The sequence below is a fragment of the Dreissena polymorpha genome, chromosome 14 (genome assembly GCF_020536995.1).
Source record: "Dreissena polymorpha isolate Duluth1 chromosome 14, UMN_Dpol_1.0, whole genome shotgun sequence".
NCBI classification, from domain to species: domain Eukaryota; kingdom Metazoa; phylum Mollusca; class Bivalvia; order Myida; family Dreissenidae; genus Dreissena; species Dreissena polymorpha.
The window spans coordinates 3,948,919-3,970,862 of record NC_068368.1 but is presented as its reverse complement, the minus strand read 5'-3'; the positions used below and the strand labels follow the sequence as shown (position 1 = coordinate 3,970,862).

The following is a 21,944-nucleotide window of genomic DNA, read 5'->3' as shown; positions in this document are numbered from 1 at the left end:
CCAGGGTCTTAATTTCATTGTTGCAACTTGCTATTATTGCTAACTGCAGGGTCAGGGGTGTATTCATGACTTCTGTGACAATGTCTAGTTTGTAGTCTTGAATGTTCAATGACAATATAAAAAAAAACTCATTTTGATGAACTTGTTACTCAAGTTATTTTAGTATTCATTTATGCTGCAGGTATCACCATAAAGACAAATTTTTCATATTTTATTCCTTCAGATTTGGAGAACATGTACACGCTTTTGAAGCCAATACACAATGGACTGCAACACTTGGTGTCGGAAGTGGAGAGTCATATCAAGGCAATGGGACTGGATGCTGTGAAACGACTTAAGGGAGATAATGTATGATTAATGAACAAAGGAAGATAATGTATGATTAATGAACAAAGGAAGATAATGTATGATTAATGAACAAAGGAAGATAATGTATGATTAATGAACAAAGGAAGATAATGTATGATTAATGAACAAAGGAAGATAATGTATGATTAATGAACAAAGGAAGATAATGTATGATTAATGAACAAAAGAAGATAATGTATGATTAATGAACAAAGGAAGATAATGCATGATTAATGAACAAAGGAAGATAATGTATGATTAATGACTCAATTTTTCAGTTGTATATTGAGAAGCTTATTGTGTGACAGATGATCAGGTAGTGACTGAACAAATAGTTTATTAGCTCGACTATTATATATAAAATATATATAGTGGAGCTATCCTACTCACCCCGGCGTTATCGTCTGTGTTAGCGTGCAGTTGTTTAAGCTTTCGTACTACCCAAAATATTTTCTTTGTCCCTTGACATATTGCTTTCATGTTTTGCATACTTGTTAACCAACATGACCCCAACCTTTAAACAAGAGCAGACAACTCTATCAAGCATTTGTCATAATTATGGCCCCTTTTCCACTTACAATATGCAGCAAATGTTAAAGTTTGCGTACTACCCCAACTATTTTTAATGTCCCTTGACATATTGCTTTCATATTTTACATATTTGTTTACCAACATGACCCCAACCTATAAACAAGAGCAGACAACTCTATCAATCATTTTGTCATAATCATTGCCCTTTTTATACTTAGAATATGCATTTTATTGATAAATCTATGTTAAACTTTGCGTACTACCCCAAATATTTCCAATATCCTTTGACATATTGCTTTTATATGTTGCATACTTGTTTACCAACATGACCCCAACCTATAAACAAGAGCAGACCACTGAATCAAGCATTTTGACATAATTATGGCCCCTTTTACACTTAGATAATTGAACATTTTGCTTAAATTGCCATAACTATTTTATTAATGATCACATTTTATGATCACTTTGACAAAACAACTCTTAACTGAATACCACAATAGATTCCACCCAAACAAAACCCCCAACCCCCCCCATTTTTTTATTGTTTTTAAACATCATCTAATAATTTACCACACCCCACATTATACCCCCCTCTCACCCCAACCTCCCTACCCCCCCCCCCCCACCCCCCCCCAATTTTTTTTAAACATCATCTTATAAATTACCACCCCCCACATTATACCCCCCTCTCACCCCCTGCCCCGCCCCCCCCCCCCACCCCACCCCCCAATTTTGTTTAATTTTTTTTTCCTATTTTTATTTTTGAAAGAGCGTCTCATGAATTATTGAATATGAACAATTTTCCAATGATGGCTTATGTTATACTGTCAAGCACTCTAAAAGTTGAGCACGCTGTCCTCTGACAGCTCTTGTATCATCTTGTTGCATAAACAAAAAAAATACGGTTGTGAATCTCATATCTGATTATCTATAAGGAATAAAATTTCCTTGTGGAGACTTTTTTGTACAGGTTGATACTGAATTAACAAACTGTTTACCCTTTCCCACTCAGAATAAATTTAAAATGGTTATATGCAACCAGCATAAAACAAGACCAGTTGGCAAGTTATTTTAAGGCTGTTTAGATTTTATGCTGTTTGCTTCTCATCAGTCAGTATCTTAGGGTTGGAAATGAAGCCTTAAAAACTTCAATCTATAAAGAAAGGTCTTTGATTAAATTTGCTTTTCTAAGGAACTTTAAATGAGGCAAAATGCGTATCATAGCTCTAAAAGGTTTTGAACATTATTGCTGTTGACTTACCACTGTTGTATGCATGAGTGTAAAGGCAAAACACTTCTGGCTTTAACTGGAGAACTGGATTTTCAACATAAAGTGACTTCCTTTAAAAACGAAAAATACCATAAAAGCAGAAAGTGCTATCCTAATTAGCATGTATTTCGTATGGGACGACATTGCATTAAGCCCCCTCAGAGTGCGGCACATATGCTTATATTTTTACTAGGGATGGCAACGAATACCGATATTGGTATTCGGATATTCGGTCATCCTTCCGAACGAATATTCGGTCAACATCTGTTGGAAAAAAAATCAACTTTGTTTACCATACCATTACTCCATGAATTCTACTTTCGTTTTTACTGGAAGTTCACCGGAAGTGACTAAATATTGACACAGCATTGCAGTCGCTAATTGTTTAAATTGAATGAAGAAAACTGTTTTTTAACTTTTAATATTGTACATCAACAATAGAACGAGAAACATAATATTTACATGACGACAAACAATTACACAACAAAACAGTTAGATCTATAAATAATTCAAGCTGAACTTAAATGTAGTATTTACATAGCGAACACATGCGAACAAAACACTGTTGCCACATTTAAAAGTCACTCGGATCGCGTCACTGGGCACATGAACATTGTTCTTATTTAAAAACACGATTGTGTCGACCAGATCACTGGCGAGTCTATTTCTTAGTTTATAACTTTATTGATGAGCAATCAAGTGGTTGAGAATATGCGCTCAGATGGCACAGAAGTTGCAGGTACAGATAGAACACTCCTAGCAACATGCGTGACTTTCGGAAATTCGCTCTCGTGACGTTCCCACCAGTCAAGAGGTTTAGCGTTTGGCTCCATTTTCACGAGCAAATAGCTCTGAAGTTCGTCAGAATTCTCTTGCTCGGTTTAACTATACACTAGAAAGTCTAACTTCCTACGTTTGCGCGGCATTTCATCACAGTCTTTATCAGAATCGCGAGAACGAGACGGCAATCTCAACGGTGCCTCGTCCATACGACTCTAAGGTCTCCTCCGGGATCTTACGTTGATCACGTGACAAGAACGGGAGGCCCTTGTTACGTGGATCTAGAAGAGATGCGAGCACAGGTGTTGATTTTGCGGTTTCCGTTTAAAGTCGACTGATAGCGTTTAATAAGTTCACCACTTATTGTCTCCTTAACGCGCGAGATCAGAGAACTGTCTGTGTCCTCAACCACTAAGCACGTGTTAATTAATCCACACACCATAGGATAGATCACAGAACATGATAAATCACTTTCACTGCACATGTACGCGGTTAACACACTTAGACACTCCGAAAGTTCAGAAACATCTTCCCACTCGTAATCCTTCAAAAGCAACCCAGCGTCATTTTTCTTCGTGAATTTCCCGTCAAGCATATGGACCGTCACTACGCGCTGTTGTTCGTGCAGCCTTTCAAGCAGAAGCTGCGTGGAGTTCCAACGCGTGGACACGTCCTGCATTAACACGTGCTCCTTTTCGCCCAACACCTGTTGTCGTTTTTTCATTTCCGCAGTTAACGTTGTTGAATGCTTGAAGTGACCAACAAGGTTCCTATACCTCGCGATTGTCTTAGAAACGGATGCAAGCTCCAGAGCAGGCTTAACACATAACTGTAAAGTATGTCCAAAGCAACATAGATCTCCCCACTCATCGCACTTATCACCGGCACATTCCATGTTACGCGCGTTGTCATGAACCCAAGTGTCTATCTTCCGTCCTAGACTAAACTCGGAAACACAGTCAGTTAACCTATTCGCGAGGTTCTCACCTGTATGACGCTCTGGCATTGCCCTAGTGAGCAGCACATTTGATTTCATATCCCAATCACTGTTTATGTGGTGTTTAGTTACAGTAATATAACTTTCCGTGGAGTTGGAAGTCCAAGTGTCAGTTGTGATTGAGGCTGACTGCACGGACGCGAGTTCTGAGGTTAACACTTCCTTTTCACTTTCGTATTTGTGTACGATACGCGAGCGCACAGTATTCCTACAAGGCACTTTATAATCCGGTGCAACAATTTGCATCAGGTTACAGAAACCTTCATCTTCAACAATACTTAATGGCACATAATCCTTTACTATCATGTCCGCAATAGCACATGTAATCAGTTCACTTTTGGAAGCAGACACTTTCTTAGGCATACTCAAAAACGATGAAGTTGACGACTGTTTCTTAGAGTCCCCAGCATCATTCGCAGTTGCAGAAGATGGATGTTTGTTATTAATATGATTGAGAAGATTGGACGTCATACCGCCCTGGATGTACGTAAGATTAGCTCCACACAAGTTACACATTGCCGATTTCTTATCGGATGATCTCGTGAAATACTTCGAAGCAGCGGAAGGTGTAGGTGGCATTTTGATTGGACAGAGATTTACTTTATGCGTGTAGCAATGATAATATGTTCAATTTAATGAGGGCGAAATACCAAAAACATTTCTTTAAATATAATACCTGATTGAATATTGAGTAATTAATTAAAGTTTGGACCATACGATATGCAAATACTCATTAGAGGTTGAGTAAATTATTTTCTAAAAGCTTTTTTGATTGGACAACGTGATTACAGGGACCTATACAAGTTTGTTTGTATAGGTCCCTGGTGATTATAACCATACAATCTTTATTGTTTTTCACACCAAGTCGGCACTTCCTTTACTCGTTTAATCTTTGATCATTTTAAATGTAATTCAAGTTATTAGATCAAGACAGGTCGGTGTTTTAATTGCAAGACGGTATTATTAGTTTTTTACACAAAGTCGGCTTTTCCTTTACTCATTTAATCTTTGATAATTTTAAATGTAATTCGAGTCATTGAATCAAGTGCAGGTCTGTGTTTTGATTGCCGACGCGATTTGCACCTATCATAATTTTGACACAAAGTGACTGTCTTTGTTAGGCAATTAGCGGGATTTATGACCGGTATATTGTCATCACCATAGCGACGCATTATCCGGACTAAACATTATGACACGAGGAACAACTTTTTGTACAATGTTTGAAGCAAATTTCACGAATACAAAGTCTTTGAAATTACTCGATGTTTTTTTTCTTCCGAATATTCGATTTGGAAAATAGTATCCGAATATTCGGTCCGGGACCGAATATTCGGATATATGGCTATTCGTTGACATCCCTAATTTTTACGGTTTTGCACATATGCTCATATTTTTACGGTTTAGCACATATGCTCATATTTTTACGGTTCGGCACATATGCTCATATTTTTACGGTTTGGCACATATGCTCATATGTTTACGGTTTGGCACATATGCTCATATTTTTACGGTTTTGCATATATGCTCATATGTTTACGGTTTATCCCGCAGGTTCCCAACCAGTTTGTAGAGGGTATGCTGCAAGTACACAGTAAATACACAGAGTTGATACGGAGAGTGTTCAAGAATGACCAGCTCTTTGTTGGCGCTTTAGATAAGGTACATTTGTATGCATGGTAAGTCATTACACTTATGAAGTGCTGCTAATGTGCAATCTCTTTTTTTTTAACCTTTTTGTTCTGAAATTATAATGATGATATCTTTTTGTAACAGTTAAACCTATAAACATGATGTTTTAATTTATTGTTTTGTAAGACTCTTTGATTTTAGTTTTATGATTGCCTTTTGATAACTTTGCTGAGTTCTTAAAAATCTCAGTCTTTTGAAGACATGACCTCCAGGAGCTGGGCAGTTTTCAATATGTGGTTACAGTCAAGCTTTGTGAACCCTCTAGAAGTAACATTTTTTCCAAATCATCTTGAAACTTGTTAAGAAGATTGTATGATATTTCAGCAATATTCCAAAATGGTTCTGGTTAGTTAAAAGGGGGGGGGGGCAGGGCGTACGTCTTTATATGGCTAACGTGAAACATTGTGAACACTCTAAAAGTCAAATTTTTATGCCTTCACAGGACGGGGTTTGAAGCTTAATTGTTGCACTTGTTCAAATGGGCCCCATAGTGCCTTTAAAACTCTTGTTGAGATATTTTATTGTTTGATTTACCAAAAAAATAATATTTTAATTATTTTTCAGTAAATAATATCATTCTTTTCATCTGGGTTATGAATCATAAAATCAAAACTACTGATTTGAAATTAACATAACTAATGCTCCTGTCATTATATTTGCAATTGCACAGGATTATCTTTGTCATTAGAAAATTATATGCATGTCATGTTTGTCTAGCGGTAGTTTGTACAAAAAGTGTGCGCGCCTCCAAACATATTGACCTAGCTGTTAACAATAATTGTCATATTACAACATATGGACCTAGCTGTTAACAAAAATTGTCATATTACAATATATGGACCTAGCTGTTAACAATAATTGTCATATTACAATCATAAAACTTTTCAATACGAGCCTCCAACTGGGACACTGGGCTAAATGCATGTGTTTTAAGTGTTGTTCCATGTGTAGTTAGTGTTGTTCCAGATTAGGATGTGTCAACAACATTTTCAGCTTTTATGGTATTTTTGTTTAAAAGGAGTCTCTCCTTAGATTAAATCCAGTCCCGGTGGAAAGCTTTGTCCCTGATTACCCTGTGCAAACTGCACAGGCTTATCTTGGAAACACATAATGCACATGCCTTAAACCCTATATTTCCAGAGCAAGGCTCATATTTGTATATATCACGCCATCTACAAAATACTCTTCTCTCATTGGCTGTTTGACGTCACATGCTGACCCCCATATATTCTATATGGTGTCAGTAAACTATATGGGGCAGTAGAAACATTCTAAATGGCCGCCCGGAATCGTCGATTCAACAGTAACAGCGCATTAGGATTTTCTACTGCTTATCGATATGAGGCTGTATAAAATAACTGGCTGCTCAAATATGTTTAGTACTCTGTGACCTACAAAAGGACTTTCCGCCCTTTTCCTTTCGTTGGGTTCGTTATTAAAAATGAGTTTGAAGAGCAGAAAATTGAGATGCAGAATGACAGCACAATTTTCAGTGAAACTTACAAATAACAATTTAACTAGACTATTGAAGATTTTCATATGACATGCATGGATTAGCGAAATATGTGTACTCAACTTTCATGGAGAGTTATTTTAAGCCATAAACATTCAGTGTTCAACATAGATAATTTAAGTGAAAGTGTGTTTCCGAGCGACCGTTTTCATGTCAACTTTACAAGAAAGAACAGTTGCAGGATTCTTGGTCAAAAATGGTAAATGACAAACATGGTTTGATTTATATGTTAGTGAATCTGCATTTTATCAGATTCATATGCATATTCTGCTTATTATGTTTGTTTAAACACCAGACCAAAACAACGTAACTGTAAACACATGTCTTTAAAAGGTAAATAGTTTTTTGTACTACACTGTAACTCCAATATAAAGCGCTCCGTTATAACGCTGAATCCAATATAACGCGGAGGGTGCTTGGATCCCATTTTTTCTCCAACCTTCCATTTGATTTCTGATTCAATCTGTATTATGCAACTTCATGTATTTTCAGGCAATCGCAGTCTTGTTGATTGCTTTATTCAACCGTGCGTTGAACCGATTATATCGATAATCGCCTTGAGGTTAAACAACACCGACAGCTAATTGGTGTTAATCTGTTGTGTAATGTCAATAAAGGTGTGAAAAACTCGCGTGTCAGTGTTTATTACATGTATTCCTCATCAGAGCGGTTCAGTGCGATAATTTCCATAAGTTATGTGCAAGTGGGATAGTTATACAATTCAAGTAATTCAAAACGATTGAAACATTCTTACTTTGATATGGTTGCAGTTTGACTATATGAAATGAGCGGCTGTGAAATATACTGCCTACTGTATAAAACAACTTCTTCTGTCATTTCATTATCATTCTAGTATTATGTCATTTAATCTTTCAGTTTGTGTATAAGAAATTAAATAATGCAGACGATTTATTTACATGCGAACGCAGTGTACCGGCAATTGTTAACAGAGTTTCACTTTCATTTTCGCGCGGTATCAGAAAGTCCCTGGGAAACACGTTTTTTGCATGCGTATGACGCAATAAAACAATTTTTTGTACACGAGTCGTATTGCATTCAATCTAAATTTAAAGTCGCTCGTCCAATGAAAGCTCTGCCCCATAATGCACTGTACTCTTAACACTTCTGAAAATGGCATATATGCGTACGTTTGTGTTTACGAATTTCTTAAACATATATCGTCATTAATGTTCAAGATTATTATTTTTTAAGTGATGTTGCAATTTTATTGGATTATCGGATAAATGTGCACATAAGAAAAGCGGTATGTATACTGTTGTCGATACGATTCGGTTTATATGCATGTATTTGCGTCAACACAGCATGGCAATATACATGACCTATATTATAGGCTATTCTATACCTGTTTTTTTTTATAGCGCCCTGCAGTAAATGAGCTCAAAACCTATAACGCGGATCCGTTATAACGCTGTTTCGCGGCTTGGACCCCATTGACCGCGTTATATTGGAGTTACAGTGTAATAACCCAGCTCATAACATTACCCCCCACAAATTTTGGCTAAACTCAGAAACAGAAAATTGAGATGGAAAGTTGTTGGCGTGATATAATCATTACAGGGTTAGTTACTGACATGGTAACTATTAGTATATCTCATATTTGTATGTATATCTCATATTTGTATGTATATCTCATATTTGTATGTATATCTCATATTTGTATATCTCATATTTGTATGTATATCTCATATTTGTATGTATATCTCATATTTGTATGTATATCTCATATTTGTATGTATGTCTCATATTTGTATGAATATCTCATATTTGTATGTTTATCTCATATTTGTATGTATATCTCATATTTGTATGTATATCTCATATTTGTATGTATGTCTCATATTTGTATGTATGTCTCATATTTGTATGTATGTCTCATATTTGTATGTATGTCTCATATTTGTATGTATGTCTCATATTTGTATGTATGTCTCATAATTGTATGTATGTCTCATATTTGTATGTATGTCTCATATTTGTATGTATGTCTCATATTGTATGTTTATCTCAAATTTGTATGTAAATCTCATATTTGTATGTATATCTCATATTTGTATGTATGTCTCTTATTTGTATGTATATCTCATATTTGTATGTTTATCTCATATTTGTATGTATGTCTCATATTTGTATGTATATCTCATGTTTGTATGTATATTTTCATGTTATTTCAGGCCTGTGCCACTGTATGTATATTTTCATGTTATTTCAGGCCTGTGCCACTGCCATAAATTACAAAAGCAATCAAAAAATGCCTTGCCGATCACCAGAACTTGTAAGTTGCTATTGTATGGAAACTTTTATTGAAAGACATGTTCAGGCATCATCAACATGTTTTAACCCATCACACTCAGTTACGCATTTTGAACTGTTTAAAGATCCTAAGAAAATCCAATTAAATTAAAAATATTAGTGCTGCAACAATATATACCTGTATATCGGTATATATTGCAATACGCAATCCGCATTTGTATTGCGATACGATTGTCATCATACCGGTACGAAAATTTAACAAAAATTCAACTACATTACGTCCAGAAAAGCCCTCTTAAATAATGATTTCAAGGTTAACAAAACAAAGCAGTATTTAGTTAAAATAAATTATGTAAAAATAGCATTCTAAAAAGTCTATTATATGGAGTGGTGTTGTTACATGGGAGCATTCATGTGATGTTTTTGAACGAAATATTGTTAAATTAAGAATTTCGGAAACAAGCTTCCCAATTGTAATGCTAACGCGACAATAAAAAAATTCTTTATCCTTTGTTTCAATAAAAAGTGCGCGAAAATTATGCAGACATGTAGAATGTCGCATGGAAAGTGTGGGTGTATTTTGTGTTGTATATAAACGGTAACATCACATCAGGCGATTTACACGTGTTCAGTGGGAAAAAAATGCCCGATTGGACGTTATTTCATCACATCTTTAAATAGTAACAAATGCCAAAATGTATTTGATACTTAAGAAAATTGGCAAATGTTTGTGTTTCGTATTATTCTTGAGCACTTTTATAATACGGTAAATATTTACCAGAATTTGCTTAAAAACTGGAATATATGGAATTATCGGGTAATTGGCGAGTTATAATTCTGGTACAAGTTAGCAATATATTGCGATATATTGCAATACGGGTTTTTGAACTGACAATATATTGCAATACGCTTTTTGGCGTATTGTTGCAGCACTAAAAAATATTCTAATTTTTCCAACTGTAAGATACTGATGAGCAGCACATGGCATCAAACCTGAACAGCATGGTCCATTGGAGTTACTCACAGGCTGTTCTGGTTTCATACTGTTTAACATAAAGCCATTTTAAATTTGATTCTGAGTTGGAAAAAGTTAAATAAATGGAAAAAAAGAAATGTTTGTACATTCATGCATAATATATATTTATTTTATGAAGTAAAAGCAACAGCACATTTTATTCAGCTGTCAAAACATTTACCGTTCTATTTGTATAAATCAAAATTGGTCATTTCAGAATCATGTGCTATAAAGTCAACATAAAAGACTAAAAGCTGGATAATTGTTATTGCTTTCTGTGATTTCTTACACATATGTGTACATTAATTAGAAGAAGCCTGTTAAACTGTCCAAAGGAACATGTAACTATCATAAACGCTTCAACAGAAGGACTTGCTGTTGAGTTGACAATATTCTGTGGGATTTATAGCCCATCATACACTGGGAAAACTGGGCTTAATGTGTGTACATAAAGTGATATCCCAGATTAGCCTGTGAAGTCTACACAGGCTAATTTGGGACAACACTTTCCACTTTTATGGAATTGTTTGTTTAAATTAGGTCTCTTCTAAATGAAATTCTAGTGTAGGCAAAAGTGGCATCCCTGACAAGCCTGTGTGGACTGCACAGGCTGATCTGAGATGACACTTTACGGACATGCATTAAGTCCAGTTGTTGCAGAACAAGGCGCAATGAAAGCCTGTCAGTTTGTTAATTGCATACCTGTTGAATTATTTAGCTGGCGAAATACTGTGATAACCTTCTGAAGAAAAGTTCCAAGGGTACTTCAGAGTCGGAACTAGATGAGAAACTGGCCAGCTGTATCACTGTGTTCAAGTACCTGGATGACAAAGATGTCTATCAGAGGGTAAGTGCAGTCATCACTGTGTTCAAGTACCTGGATGACAAATATGTCTATCAGAGGGTAAGTGCAGTCATCACTGTGTTCAAGTACCTGGATGACCAAGATGTCTATCAGAGGGTAAGTGCAGTCATCACTGTGTTCAAGTACCTGGATGACTAGGATGTCTATCAGAGGGTAAGTGCAGTCATCACTGTGTTCAAGTACCTGGATGACCAAGATGTCTATCAGAGGGTAAGTGCAGTCATCACTGTGTTCAAGTACCTGGATGACCAAGATGTCTATCAGAGGGTAAGTGCAGTCATCACTGTGTTTAAGTACCTGGATGACTAGGATGTCTATCAGATTAGATAACTTGGATGTTGTACTGATTATTATCCCCACGCTTTTCGGAGAAAAAGTGGGGATTATGTGATTATCTCCATGTCTGTCCGTCCGTCCTGGCCACTATCTCTTCATACACTTTTAGCACTAGAACATTGAAACTTACACACATGAGAGATATGAGCATATGTGCGACGGTGACAGCAATGGAATTTTGATCTGACCCCTGGGTCAAAAGTTATGGGGTTAGGGTGGGGCAGGGTCAGAGATTTTCCTGCGACTGTGATTCGAAAAAGGCTCATAACTACTGTGTCCGTCCAGATATTGCTTTCATATTTGGTATGCATGTGTATCTAGACAACACCTTTCCATGTGCATACAATTTTTTACCCCTGTGACCTTGACCTTCAAGTCAGCATTCAGGTTTCCCAATCTGCGACCACCATTCAAAAAAGGCTCATAACTACTGTGTCCCTTCAGATATTGCTTTCATACTTGGTATGCATGTTTATCTATACAACACCTTTCCATGCGCATACAATTTTTTACCCCTGTGACCATGACCTTGAGGTCAGCTACAGGTTTCTTAATCTGCGACTTGGATTCGAAAAAGGCTCATAACTACTGTGTCCCTTCAGATATTGCTTTCTGGTATGCATGTGTATCTCGACAACACCTTTCCATGGCATAACATTTTTGACCCCTGTGACCTTGACCTTCAACTTGAGGTCAGCGTTCAGGTTTTGAAATATGCAACCACGATTTGAAAAAAGCTCATACCTACTGTGTCCCTTCAGATATTGCTTTCATATTTGGTACACATGTGTATCTGGACAACACCTTTCCATGCGCATGAAATTTTTTAACTTTGGGTTCAGGTATCAAAATCCGCGACCGCAGTTAAAAAAAATCTTATAACTACGGTGTCCCTTCAGATATTGCTTTTATTTTGGTATGCATGTGTATCTAGGCAACACCTTTCCATGTGCATGAAATCTCAACTTTTCATGGCCCAATTACCAACCGTGGAGCGCCCCTGGGTCAAACATTCGGCGTGGGGATAAGCTTTGGCCTCTGCCGCGCCATTTCTAGTTTAACATCTGTATTAAGAAACGTTTCTTTATGACCATCAGTTTCATCTACAAAAACACAAGAAAGGGCAATATCATCATTGGCAGTTGATCGCAGTTTTACCTACCAAGAGTTAGTTCAAAGCAAGAAATACAATAAGCTAGATGTGTAAATAAGATTAACTTATTGATATCTTAGCTGTATGTTGCAACACTATTGATATATCAGCTGTATGTTGAAGCACTATCGTGATCTCTCCTGTATGTTGTAGCACTATTGAAACCTCTTCAATGTTAAAGCACTGATGAGATCTCCCCTGTATGTTGTAGCACTATTGAGATCTCATCTGTATATTGTAGCACTATTCTTGTCTGTTGTAGCACTATTGATATATCAGCTGTATGTTGTAGCACTATTGAAATCTCATCTGTATATTGTAGCACTATTCTCGTCTGTTGTAGCACTATTCCCGACTGCTGGCTAAGAGACTGATACATGGACAGACGGCCTCTATGGATGCAGAGGAGCTGATGATCAACAAACTGAAGGTTAGACCTACAATCGCATACCTTGGGATCTCTTGCATATTAGGGCAGAGGGGTGGGATAATGCTTAACCCATTCATGCCTAGCGTCCTGAAAAAAGGACATTGCAAACAGCGTAGACCCAGATGAGACGCTGCATAATGCGGCGTCTCATCTGGGTCTGTGCTGTTTGCTTAAAGAAATTTCTGTAAGAAATATTCTAAAAATAGAAATAAATATACCAGACATCCCTAATTTTGGAAATAAATTGATCCAATTTAGAAGGGTGGGAGAGTCCACTGGGCATAAATGGGTTAAACCCCTTGAAAAATCCCATGATGTGTAATTCTGTGCAACTGATTTATAGCAGAATAACTCGAAATTTATTTTCATCGTTTGTCGATAGAAAATGGGTATGGGAACAAATCGTGAAATCATATTCGAATATTTGTTTATCTTAATTGACAAATATCAAAAATGTGGTCTTGATATATTAGCCCTTGAATCCAAATGACCAAACTTTTGAATATCTTAACTTAAAAAAGTTTTGTTATTTGTTGACACAAATATCACTATTGTTTGTACATGTATCTTCTGTCAATCTGTGAATAAGTGGAATAAAGCAATTTCAAGACAATAATTTTGTTTTCATAAGGTATGTTTAAAATAATAGTTTTTTATTTCCAGCCAACATAGTTTCTGAATGTCACATACATGCCATATGTTTTCAAGCGAAAACAGGATAATGACGTTTGCCATTTGAGATGGACACTTTTGTTTTGGTGTTTATATCTTCTTTTTTTCCAAAAGTATTTAAATTAAATTAAACTTTTATATGTCAGGTCAACAGCACAGAAGGCATTCAAAGTGTTTGCATATTGATTTCCAAATGAAAACTTTGTAGTGCATGGGCCAAAGTGGGAGTTGCGATCTTGTTTTGGTGTAGAAATCAATAAGCCACTTCAGATAAGTGTGATTTTAAGTCAGTTTTGACAGCTGTTTTAATTGAGGAATAAAAACTGTGTAGTTATTTTTAATATCACTGTAACTTCCAAGGATTTTTGTGATCAATGTAACTGTCATGAATTTAGCAGGACACAAACTGGCACATCACTGATGCTGATATCATTATGCAAACCAATTATCAAACGATGCAAATGTTATCAAATCATTTTCTAATACATGATAGTCGTCTGAACAAATCTGTATTTCAACTTTGTAGTGGTACCAACAGCTTTTATGCTGAATTTCAATTGAGCTTTGCTCTGTGAAAAGGGGATTTAATGCATGTGGGTGAAATGTTGTCCCAGATAAGCCTGTGAAGTTTGCACAGGCTAATCAGGGACGACACTTTCAGCTTTTCTGATATTTTTATGCCCCCGGTAAGGTGGCATATAGCAGTTGAACTGTCTGTCCGTCTGTCTGCCTGTCTCTCTGTCTGTCTGTGTGTCCGTCTGAAAACTTTAACATTGGCCATAACTTTTGCAATATTGAAGATATTGGGCATGCATGAATATCTCATGAAGCTGAACATTTTGAGTGGTGAAAGGTCAAGGTCATCCTTCAAGGTCAAAAGTCAAAAAATACAATCCAAGGCAAGTCAAAGCTTTAAAAGGCAGATAATTTTCAAAACTGCCAAATGATATATTAAAATTTTATGTCAAAGCGGCGCAATAAGGGGCATTGTGTTTCTGACAAACACATCTCTTGTTTGTTAAAGAAAGTATCTTCTTAGCAAAAATCTAGTTTGGGCGGAAAGTATCGTCTTATATTAGCCTGTGTGGACTGCACAGGCTAATCTTGGATGACACTTTATGCACATGCATTAAACCCCCTTTTCACAAAGCACGGCTCAATTATTTTCTTTTAAAAAAAAATGTTTTAATACGAATTTCAAATTGAAATATTTGTTTCCATCCCTTATACAAACATGTTTCGTACATGGTTGAAACTCACAACCTGGAGCTTGATATATATGTTAATAAAATAAAATTTGGTCAATATATTATCCTTGTATATAGGTGTCCCATTGTTGAGATCATCCCACTCTACTCTGTACATTGTTTACAAAAAATATATGCTGATTATACATGTAATACATTTTTATACTTTTTACTATCAAAACCTATCAATTTATAATGTTAATATTGTTTGATAAAGAAATTATTGATGATAAAAGAGTTCATAAGTCCCTTATCACAACTACTGGAGAACAGGTAACCATATTTCCTATTCTGTACTTTGGCGCAAATCATTTAAATAGTTAATTTCATTTAGCGCATGGCAATTAAAAAAGAGGTAGGATTTTGCAGCTTTAAAATTGGGTTTATTTGGTGCTATTTTTTATAATAATAAATAAATGTTTTGATCAAAACAAATATTAAGTTTTAAAATGCATTTGTATTTGCAGTACCCATTTTAGTGAAATGAATAGATATTAAGGAAGTTTTTAAAAATGAATAAATCTTGAAAACAATTATAAATGTATTATTAACTGAATCAAATTCTTACATTCCCAAAATATATGTTGAATGTTTAAACAATTGGTTTGATAAAAGGTGCAGTTGGCTGAATGAATGCATTTTTCAAACCATGATTTTAAACTTATTAAATATTGCTTATTGAATTATCTTTCAACCTGTTTGCAATGCACAATATTTAATAACATTATTGGCCACCAGTTCTGCAAAAAAATTCTGGTTTTATCACCTTTTGGAATGCAAGTAATTATATCCTGTGTGTTAGTATTAAAAAAAAATTCACGAATAAAAAGTGTGATTTAGGGTTCTTCAAAAAGATTGGCCCTTTTTTTCCAAAATGCCTTTAAAAACAATTGTGAAACTGTATGAATCTATGCCTTTATTATTTGCCATGTTTTTTATAAACGGAAGAAGCCCCTTTTAATGTGATTTTCCCTTCTAAACTATTTAACAGTGCACTTGAAAGTTTGGGTATTTCTATGGCATTAACACAACTACCGGTACTTAGATCTTCATAGTTACGGTTAACATTTTGGCAACGGTATAGTTTTTTTTTTGTGCTCCCCTTCGAAAAAGAGGGGGTATATTGCTTTGCTCATGTCGGTCGGTCGGTAGGTCGGTCGGCGGTCAGTCCACCAGTTGGTTGTCAGACGATAACTTAAGAACGCTTGGGCCTAGGATCATGAAACTTCATAGGTACATTGATTATGACTTGCAGATGATCCCTATTGATTTTGAGGTCACTAGGTCAAAGGTCAAGGTCATGGTGACCCAAAATAGTAAAATGGTTTCCAGATGATAACTCAAGAACGGATACGCCTAGGATCATGAAACTTCATGGGTAGATTGATCATGACTGGCAGATGACCCCTAATGATTTTGAGGTCACTAGGTCAAAGGTCAAGGTCACGGTGACCCGAAATAGTAAAATGATTTTCGGATGATAATTCAAGAACGCTTATGCCTAGGATCATGAAACTTCATAGGTAGATTGATCATGACACGCAGATGACCCCTATTGATTTTCAGGTCACTAGGTCAAAGGTCAAGGTCACGGTGACCCGAAATAGTAAAATGATTTTCGGATGATAACTCAAGAACGCATATGCCTAGGATCATGAAACTTCATAGGTAGATTTATCATGACTCGCAGATGACCCCTATTGATTTTGAGGTCACAAGGTCAAAGGTCAAGGTCACGGTGACCCAAAATAGTAAAATGATTTTCGGATGATAACTCACGAACGCTTTTGCCTAGGATCATGACACTTCATAGGTACATTGATCATGACTCGCAGATGACCCCTATTGATTTTCAGGTCACTAGGTCAAAGGTCAAGGTCACAGTGACAAAAAACGTATTCACACAATGGCTGCCACTACAACGGACAGCCCATATGGCGGGCATGCATGTTTTACAAACAGCCCTTGTTTAGAATTAGGCAGTGTCTTTTTAAATATCAGATTGGTTATCTAATACAATTCCTTGTTCATAAAGTAGGTAATGGTTTTTGTTGTTAATTTGTATTTTTGAAGGTTACAAAATAGTATCTAGGTTTTTTGCACCATTTTTAACCCATTCACCTCTTGGCCCAATTACGAATCCTTCATAATTATCATCATAAATGTTTTTTTAGTTCATATTTTAAACATTGCCATTATGACTGAATTTACTGAAATAAGCAGAAGTATTTGAAATATTTTCCCAAAAATTAAAATGTTGGCAATATTTTGACACATTCTCTATAGAATTAGTTTTCTATTAATGATAAATTAGGCGTATAAGTAATGTTACTTGGGTAAGCTGTATTGAACACCACATAGACCTTTAAGAAAAATACCCTGTAAATGCTATAATTACATTACATTGTATTTAAAGGGATACGAATTTCAAATTTCCTGCGCAATACCATGGTCTGCACAATTGCAAAAAAGCACGTCCAAACGCAATAAATACACCAAATGAACTGAACCACTTGTATGTATATTATTTTAATAGACTATTGTTTTAAAGGTTTCAAAGGAGTGTAATGAAACTCAGTTTAACCTTTATTGCACACAGCACTAATCAACTAGGCGTATAAGTAATATAACTCTTTTTTCTCTGTTTTGCACACAGCAGTTATCAACTAGTCGTATTTAAAGTAATATAACTCCTTGTTCCCTGTATTGCACACAGCAAGCCTGTGGGTACGAGTTCACCAACAAGCTCCACAGGATGTTCACAGACATGAGCGTGAGCAGTGGACTGCAGGATGAGTTCCATACGGCGCTAAAGAAGGCCAACACGGATCTCGGGCTCAACTTCTCCATCCTTGTACTGCAGGTCATATATTTGTAGGAGTGTTTTGATACATGAGAATTGTAACATATTGTTTTTTGTCCCATTTCTACTTAAATTTGTCTCGCTTATGAATGAATTAATGATTTCAAAAATTCTTTTACAGAAATTGATAGATTAAATGATATAAAAGAGCTGGACCATGGATTTGAATTTCTTTGAAGAATTGAACAAAGTTCTTATTTTTAAAAAGTGGAACGAAAGGTTTTCTGAATTGAATCAGTTAAAAGTGTGGAATCTATTAAGAGAAGTATAAATTTTTGATAAATAATTTCATAAAACAATCATTTAAGCCTAGCTCTGGGAAAACTGGGTTAAATGCATAAGCATACAGTGTTATACCAGATTAGCCTGGTCAGACAATATGCACGTGTGTGAAGCCCTGTAGCCTGATCAGACAATATGCACATGTGTGAAGCCCTGTAGCCTGATCAGACAATATGCATGTGTGTGAAGCCCTGTAGCCTGATCAGACAATATGCACATGTGTGAAGCTCTGTAGCCTGATCAGACAATATGCACATGTGTGAAGCCCTGTAGCCTGATCAGACAATATGCATGTGTGTGAAGCCCTGTAGCCTGATCAGACAATATGCACATGTGTGAAGCTCTGTAGCCTGATCAGACAATATGCATGTGTGTGAAGCCCTGTAGCCTGATCAGACAATATGCACATGTGTGAAGCCCTGTAGCCTGATCAGACAATATGCACGTGTGTGAAGCCCTGTAGCCTGATCAGACAATATGCACCTGTGTGAAGCCCTGTAGCCTGATCAGACAATATGCACATGTGTGAAGCCTTGTAGCCTGATCAGACAATATGCACATGTGTGAAGCCCTGTAGCCTGATCAGACAATATGCATGTGTGTGAAGCCCTGTAGCCTGATCAGACAATATGCATGTGTGTGAAGCCCTGTAGCCTGATCAGACAATATGCACGTGTGTGAAGCCCTGTAGCCTGATCAGACAATATGCACGTGTGTGAAGCCTTGTAGCCTGATCAGACAATATGCACCTGTGTGAAGCCCTGTAGCCTGATCAGACAATATGCATGTGTGTCAAGCCCTGTAGCCTGATCAGACAATATGCATGTGTGTGAAGCCCTGTAGCCTGATCAGACAATATGCATGTGTGTGAAGCCCTGTAGCCTGATCAGACAATATGCACATGTGTGAAGCCCTGTAGCCTGATCAGACAATATGCATGTGTGTGAAGCCCTGTAGCCTGATCAGACAATATGCATGTGTGTGAAGCCCTGTAGCCTGATCAGACAATATGCACATGTGTGAAGCTCTGTAGCCTGATCAGACAATATGCACATGTGTGAAGCCCTGTAGCCTGATCAGACAATATGCACCTGTGTGAAGCCCTGTAGCCTGATCAGACAATATGCACATGTGTGAAGCTCTGTAGCCTGATCAGACAATATGCACATGTGTGAAGCCCTGTAGCCTGATCAGACAATATGCATGTGTGTGAAGCCCTGTAGCCTGATCAGACAATATGCACATGTGTGAAGCTCTGTAGCCTGATCAGAAAATATGCACATGTGTGAAGCCCTGTAGCCTGATCAGACAATATGCATGTGTGTGAAGCCCTGTAGCCTGATCAGACAATATGCACATGTGTGAAGCTCTGTAGCCTGATCAGACAATATGCATGTGTGTGAAGCCCTGTAGCCTGATCAGACAATATGCACATGTGTGAAGCCCTGTAGCCTGATCAGACAATATGCACGTGTGTGAAGCCCTGTAGCCTGATCAGACAATATGCACCTGTGTGAAGCCCTGTAGCCTGATCAGACAATATGCACATGTGTGAAGCCTTGTAGCCTGATCAGACAATATGCACATGTGTGAAGCCCTGTAGCCTGATCAGACAATATGCATGTGTGTGAAGCCCTGTAGCCTGATCAGACAATATGCATGTGTGTGAAGCCCTGTAGCCTGATCAGACAATATGCACGTGTGTGAAGCCCTGTAGCCTGATCAGACAATATGCACGTGTGTGAAGCCTTGTAGCCTGATCAGACAATATGCACCTGTGTGAAGCCCTGTAGCCTGATCAGACAATATGCATGTGTGTGAAGCCCTGTAGCCTGATCAGACAATATGCATGTGTGTGAAGCCCTGTAGCCTGATCAGACAATATGCATGTGTGTGAAGCCCTGTAGCCTGATCAGACAATATGCACATGTGTGAAGCCCTGTAGCCTGATCAGACAATATGCATGTGTGTGAAGCCCTGTAGCCTGATCAGACAATATGCATGTGTGTGAAGCCCTGTAGCCTGATCAGACAATATGCACATGTGTGAAGCTCTGTAGCCTGATCAGACAATATGCACATGTGTGAAGCCCTGTAGCCTGATCAGACAATATGCACCTGTGTGAAGCCCTGTAGCCTGATCAGACAATATGCACATGTGTGAAGCCTTGTAGCCTGATCAGACAATATGCACATGTGTGAAGCCCTGTAGCCTGATCAGACAATATGCATGTGTGTGAAGCCCTGTAGCCTGATCAGACAATATGCATGTGTGTGAAGCCCTGTAGCCTGATCAGACAATATGCACGTGTGTGAAGCCCTGTAGCCTGATCAGACAATATGCACGTGTGTGAAGCCTTGTAGCCTGATCAGACAATATGCACCTGTGTGAAGGCCTGTAGCCTGATCAGACAATATGCACGTGTGTGAAGCCTTGTAGCCTGATCAGACAATATGCACATGTGTGAAGCCATGTAGCCTGATCAGACAATATGCACATGTGTGAAGCCATGTAGCCTGATCAGACAATATGCACATGTGTGAAGCCATGTAGCCTGATCAGACAATATGCACCTGTGTGAAGCCCTGTAGCCTGATCAGACAATATGCACATGTGTGAAGCCTTGTAGCCTGATCAGACAATATGCACATGTGTGAAGCCCTGTAGCCTGATCAGACAATATGCATGTGTGTGAAGCCATGTAGCCTGATCAGACAATATGCACATGTGTGAAGCCATGTAGCCTGATCAGACAATATGCACATGTGTGAAGCCATGTAGCCTGATCAGACAATATGCACCTGTGTGAAGCCCTGTAGCCTGATCAGACAATATGCACATGTGTGAAGCCTTGTAGCCTGATCAGACAATATGCACATGTGTGAAGCCCTGTAGCCTGATCAGACAATATGCATGTGTGTGAAGCCCTGTAGCCTGATCAGACAATATGCACGTGTGTGAAGCCCTGTAGCCTGATCAGACAATATGCACGTGTGTGAAGCCTTGTAGCCTGATCAGACAATATGCACCTGTGTGAAGCCCTGTAGCCTGATCAGACAATATGCACGTGTGTGAAGCCTTGTAGCCTGATCAGACAATATGCACCTGTGTGAAGCCCTGTAGCCTGATCAGACAATATGCACGTGTGTGAAGCCTTGTAGCCTGATCAGACAATATGCATGTGTGTGAAGCCCTGTAGCCTGATCAGACAATATGCATGTGTGTGAAGCCCTGTAGCCTGATCAGACAATATGCACATGTGTGAAGCCCTGTAGCCTGATCAGACAATATGCACATGTGTGAAGCCCTGTAGCCTGATCAGACAATATGCACATGTGTGAAGCCCTGTAGCCTGATCAGACAATATGCATGTGTGTGAAGCCCTGTAGCCTGATCAGACAATATGCACATGTGTGAAGCCCTGTAGCCTGATCAGACAATATGCATGTGTGTGAAGCCTTGTAGCCTGATCAGACAATATGCACCTGTGTGAAGCCCTGTAGCCTGATCAGACAATATGCACGTGTGTGAAGCCTTGAAGCCTGATCAGACAATATGCATGTGTGTGAATCTCTGTAGCCTGATCAGACAATATGCATGTGTGTGAAGCCCTGTAGCCTGATCAGACAATATGCATGTGTGTTAAGCTCTGTAGCCTGATCAGACAATATGCATGTGTGTG

At 37.7% G+C, this 21,944-nt stretch overlaps 1 protein-coding gene across 2 annotated transcripts in view; it reads left to right on the top strand.

Annotated features, from left to right (window-relative positions):
- The window catches only part of LOC127858265 (cullin-2-like), a 59,920-nt gene that overhangs the window by 14,071 nt on the left and 23,905 nt on the right, over window positions 1-21,944 (top strand). For both annotated transcript variants that reach the window (XM_052395254.1, XM_052395255.1), the window contains exons 9-14: window positions 224-348; window positions 5,478-5,585; window positions 9,359-9,421; window positions 11,133-11,261; window positions 13,112-13,198; window positions 17,834-17,980. In XM_052395254.1, coding sequence (XP_052251214.1) covers window positions 224-348; window positions 5,478-5,585; window positions 9,359-9,421; window positions 11,133-11,261; window positions 13,112-13,198; window positions 17,834-17,980 — 659 coding nt within the window. The remainder of the gene's footprint in view (window positions 1-223; window positions 349-5,477; window positions 5,586-9,358; window positions 9,422-11,132; window positions 11,262-13,111; window positions 13,199-17,833; window positions 17,981-21,944) is intronic.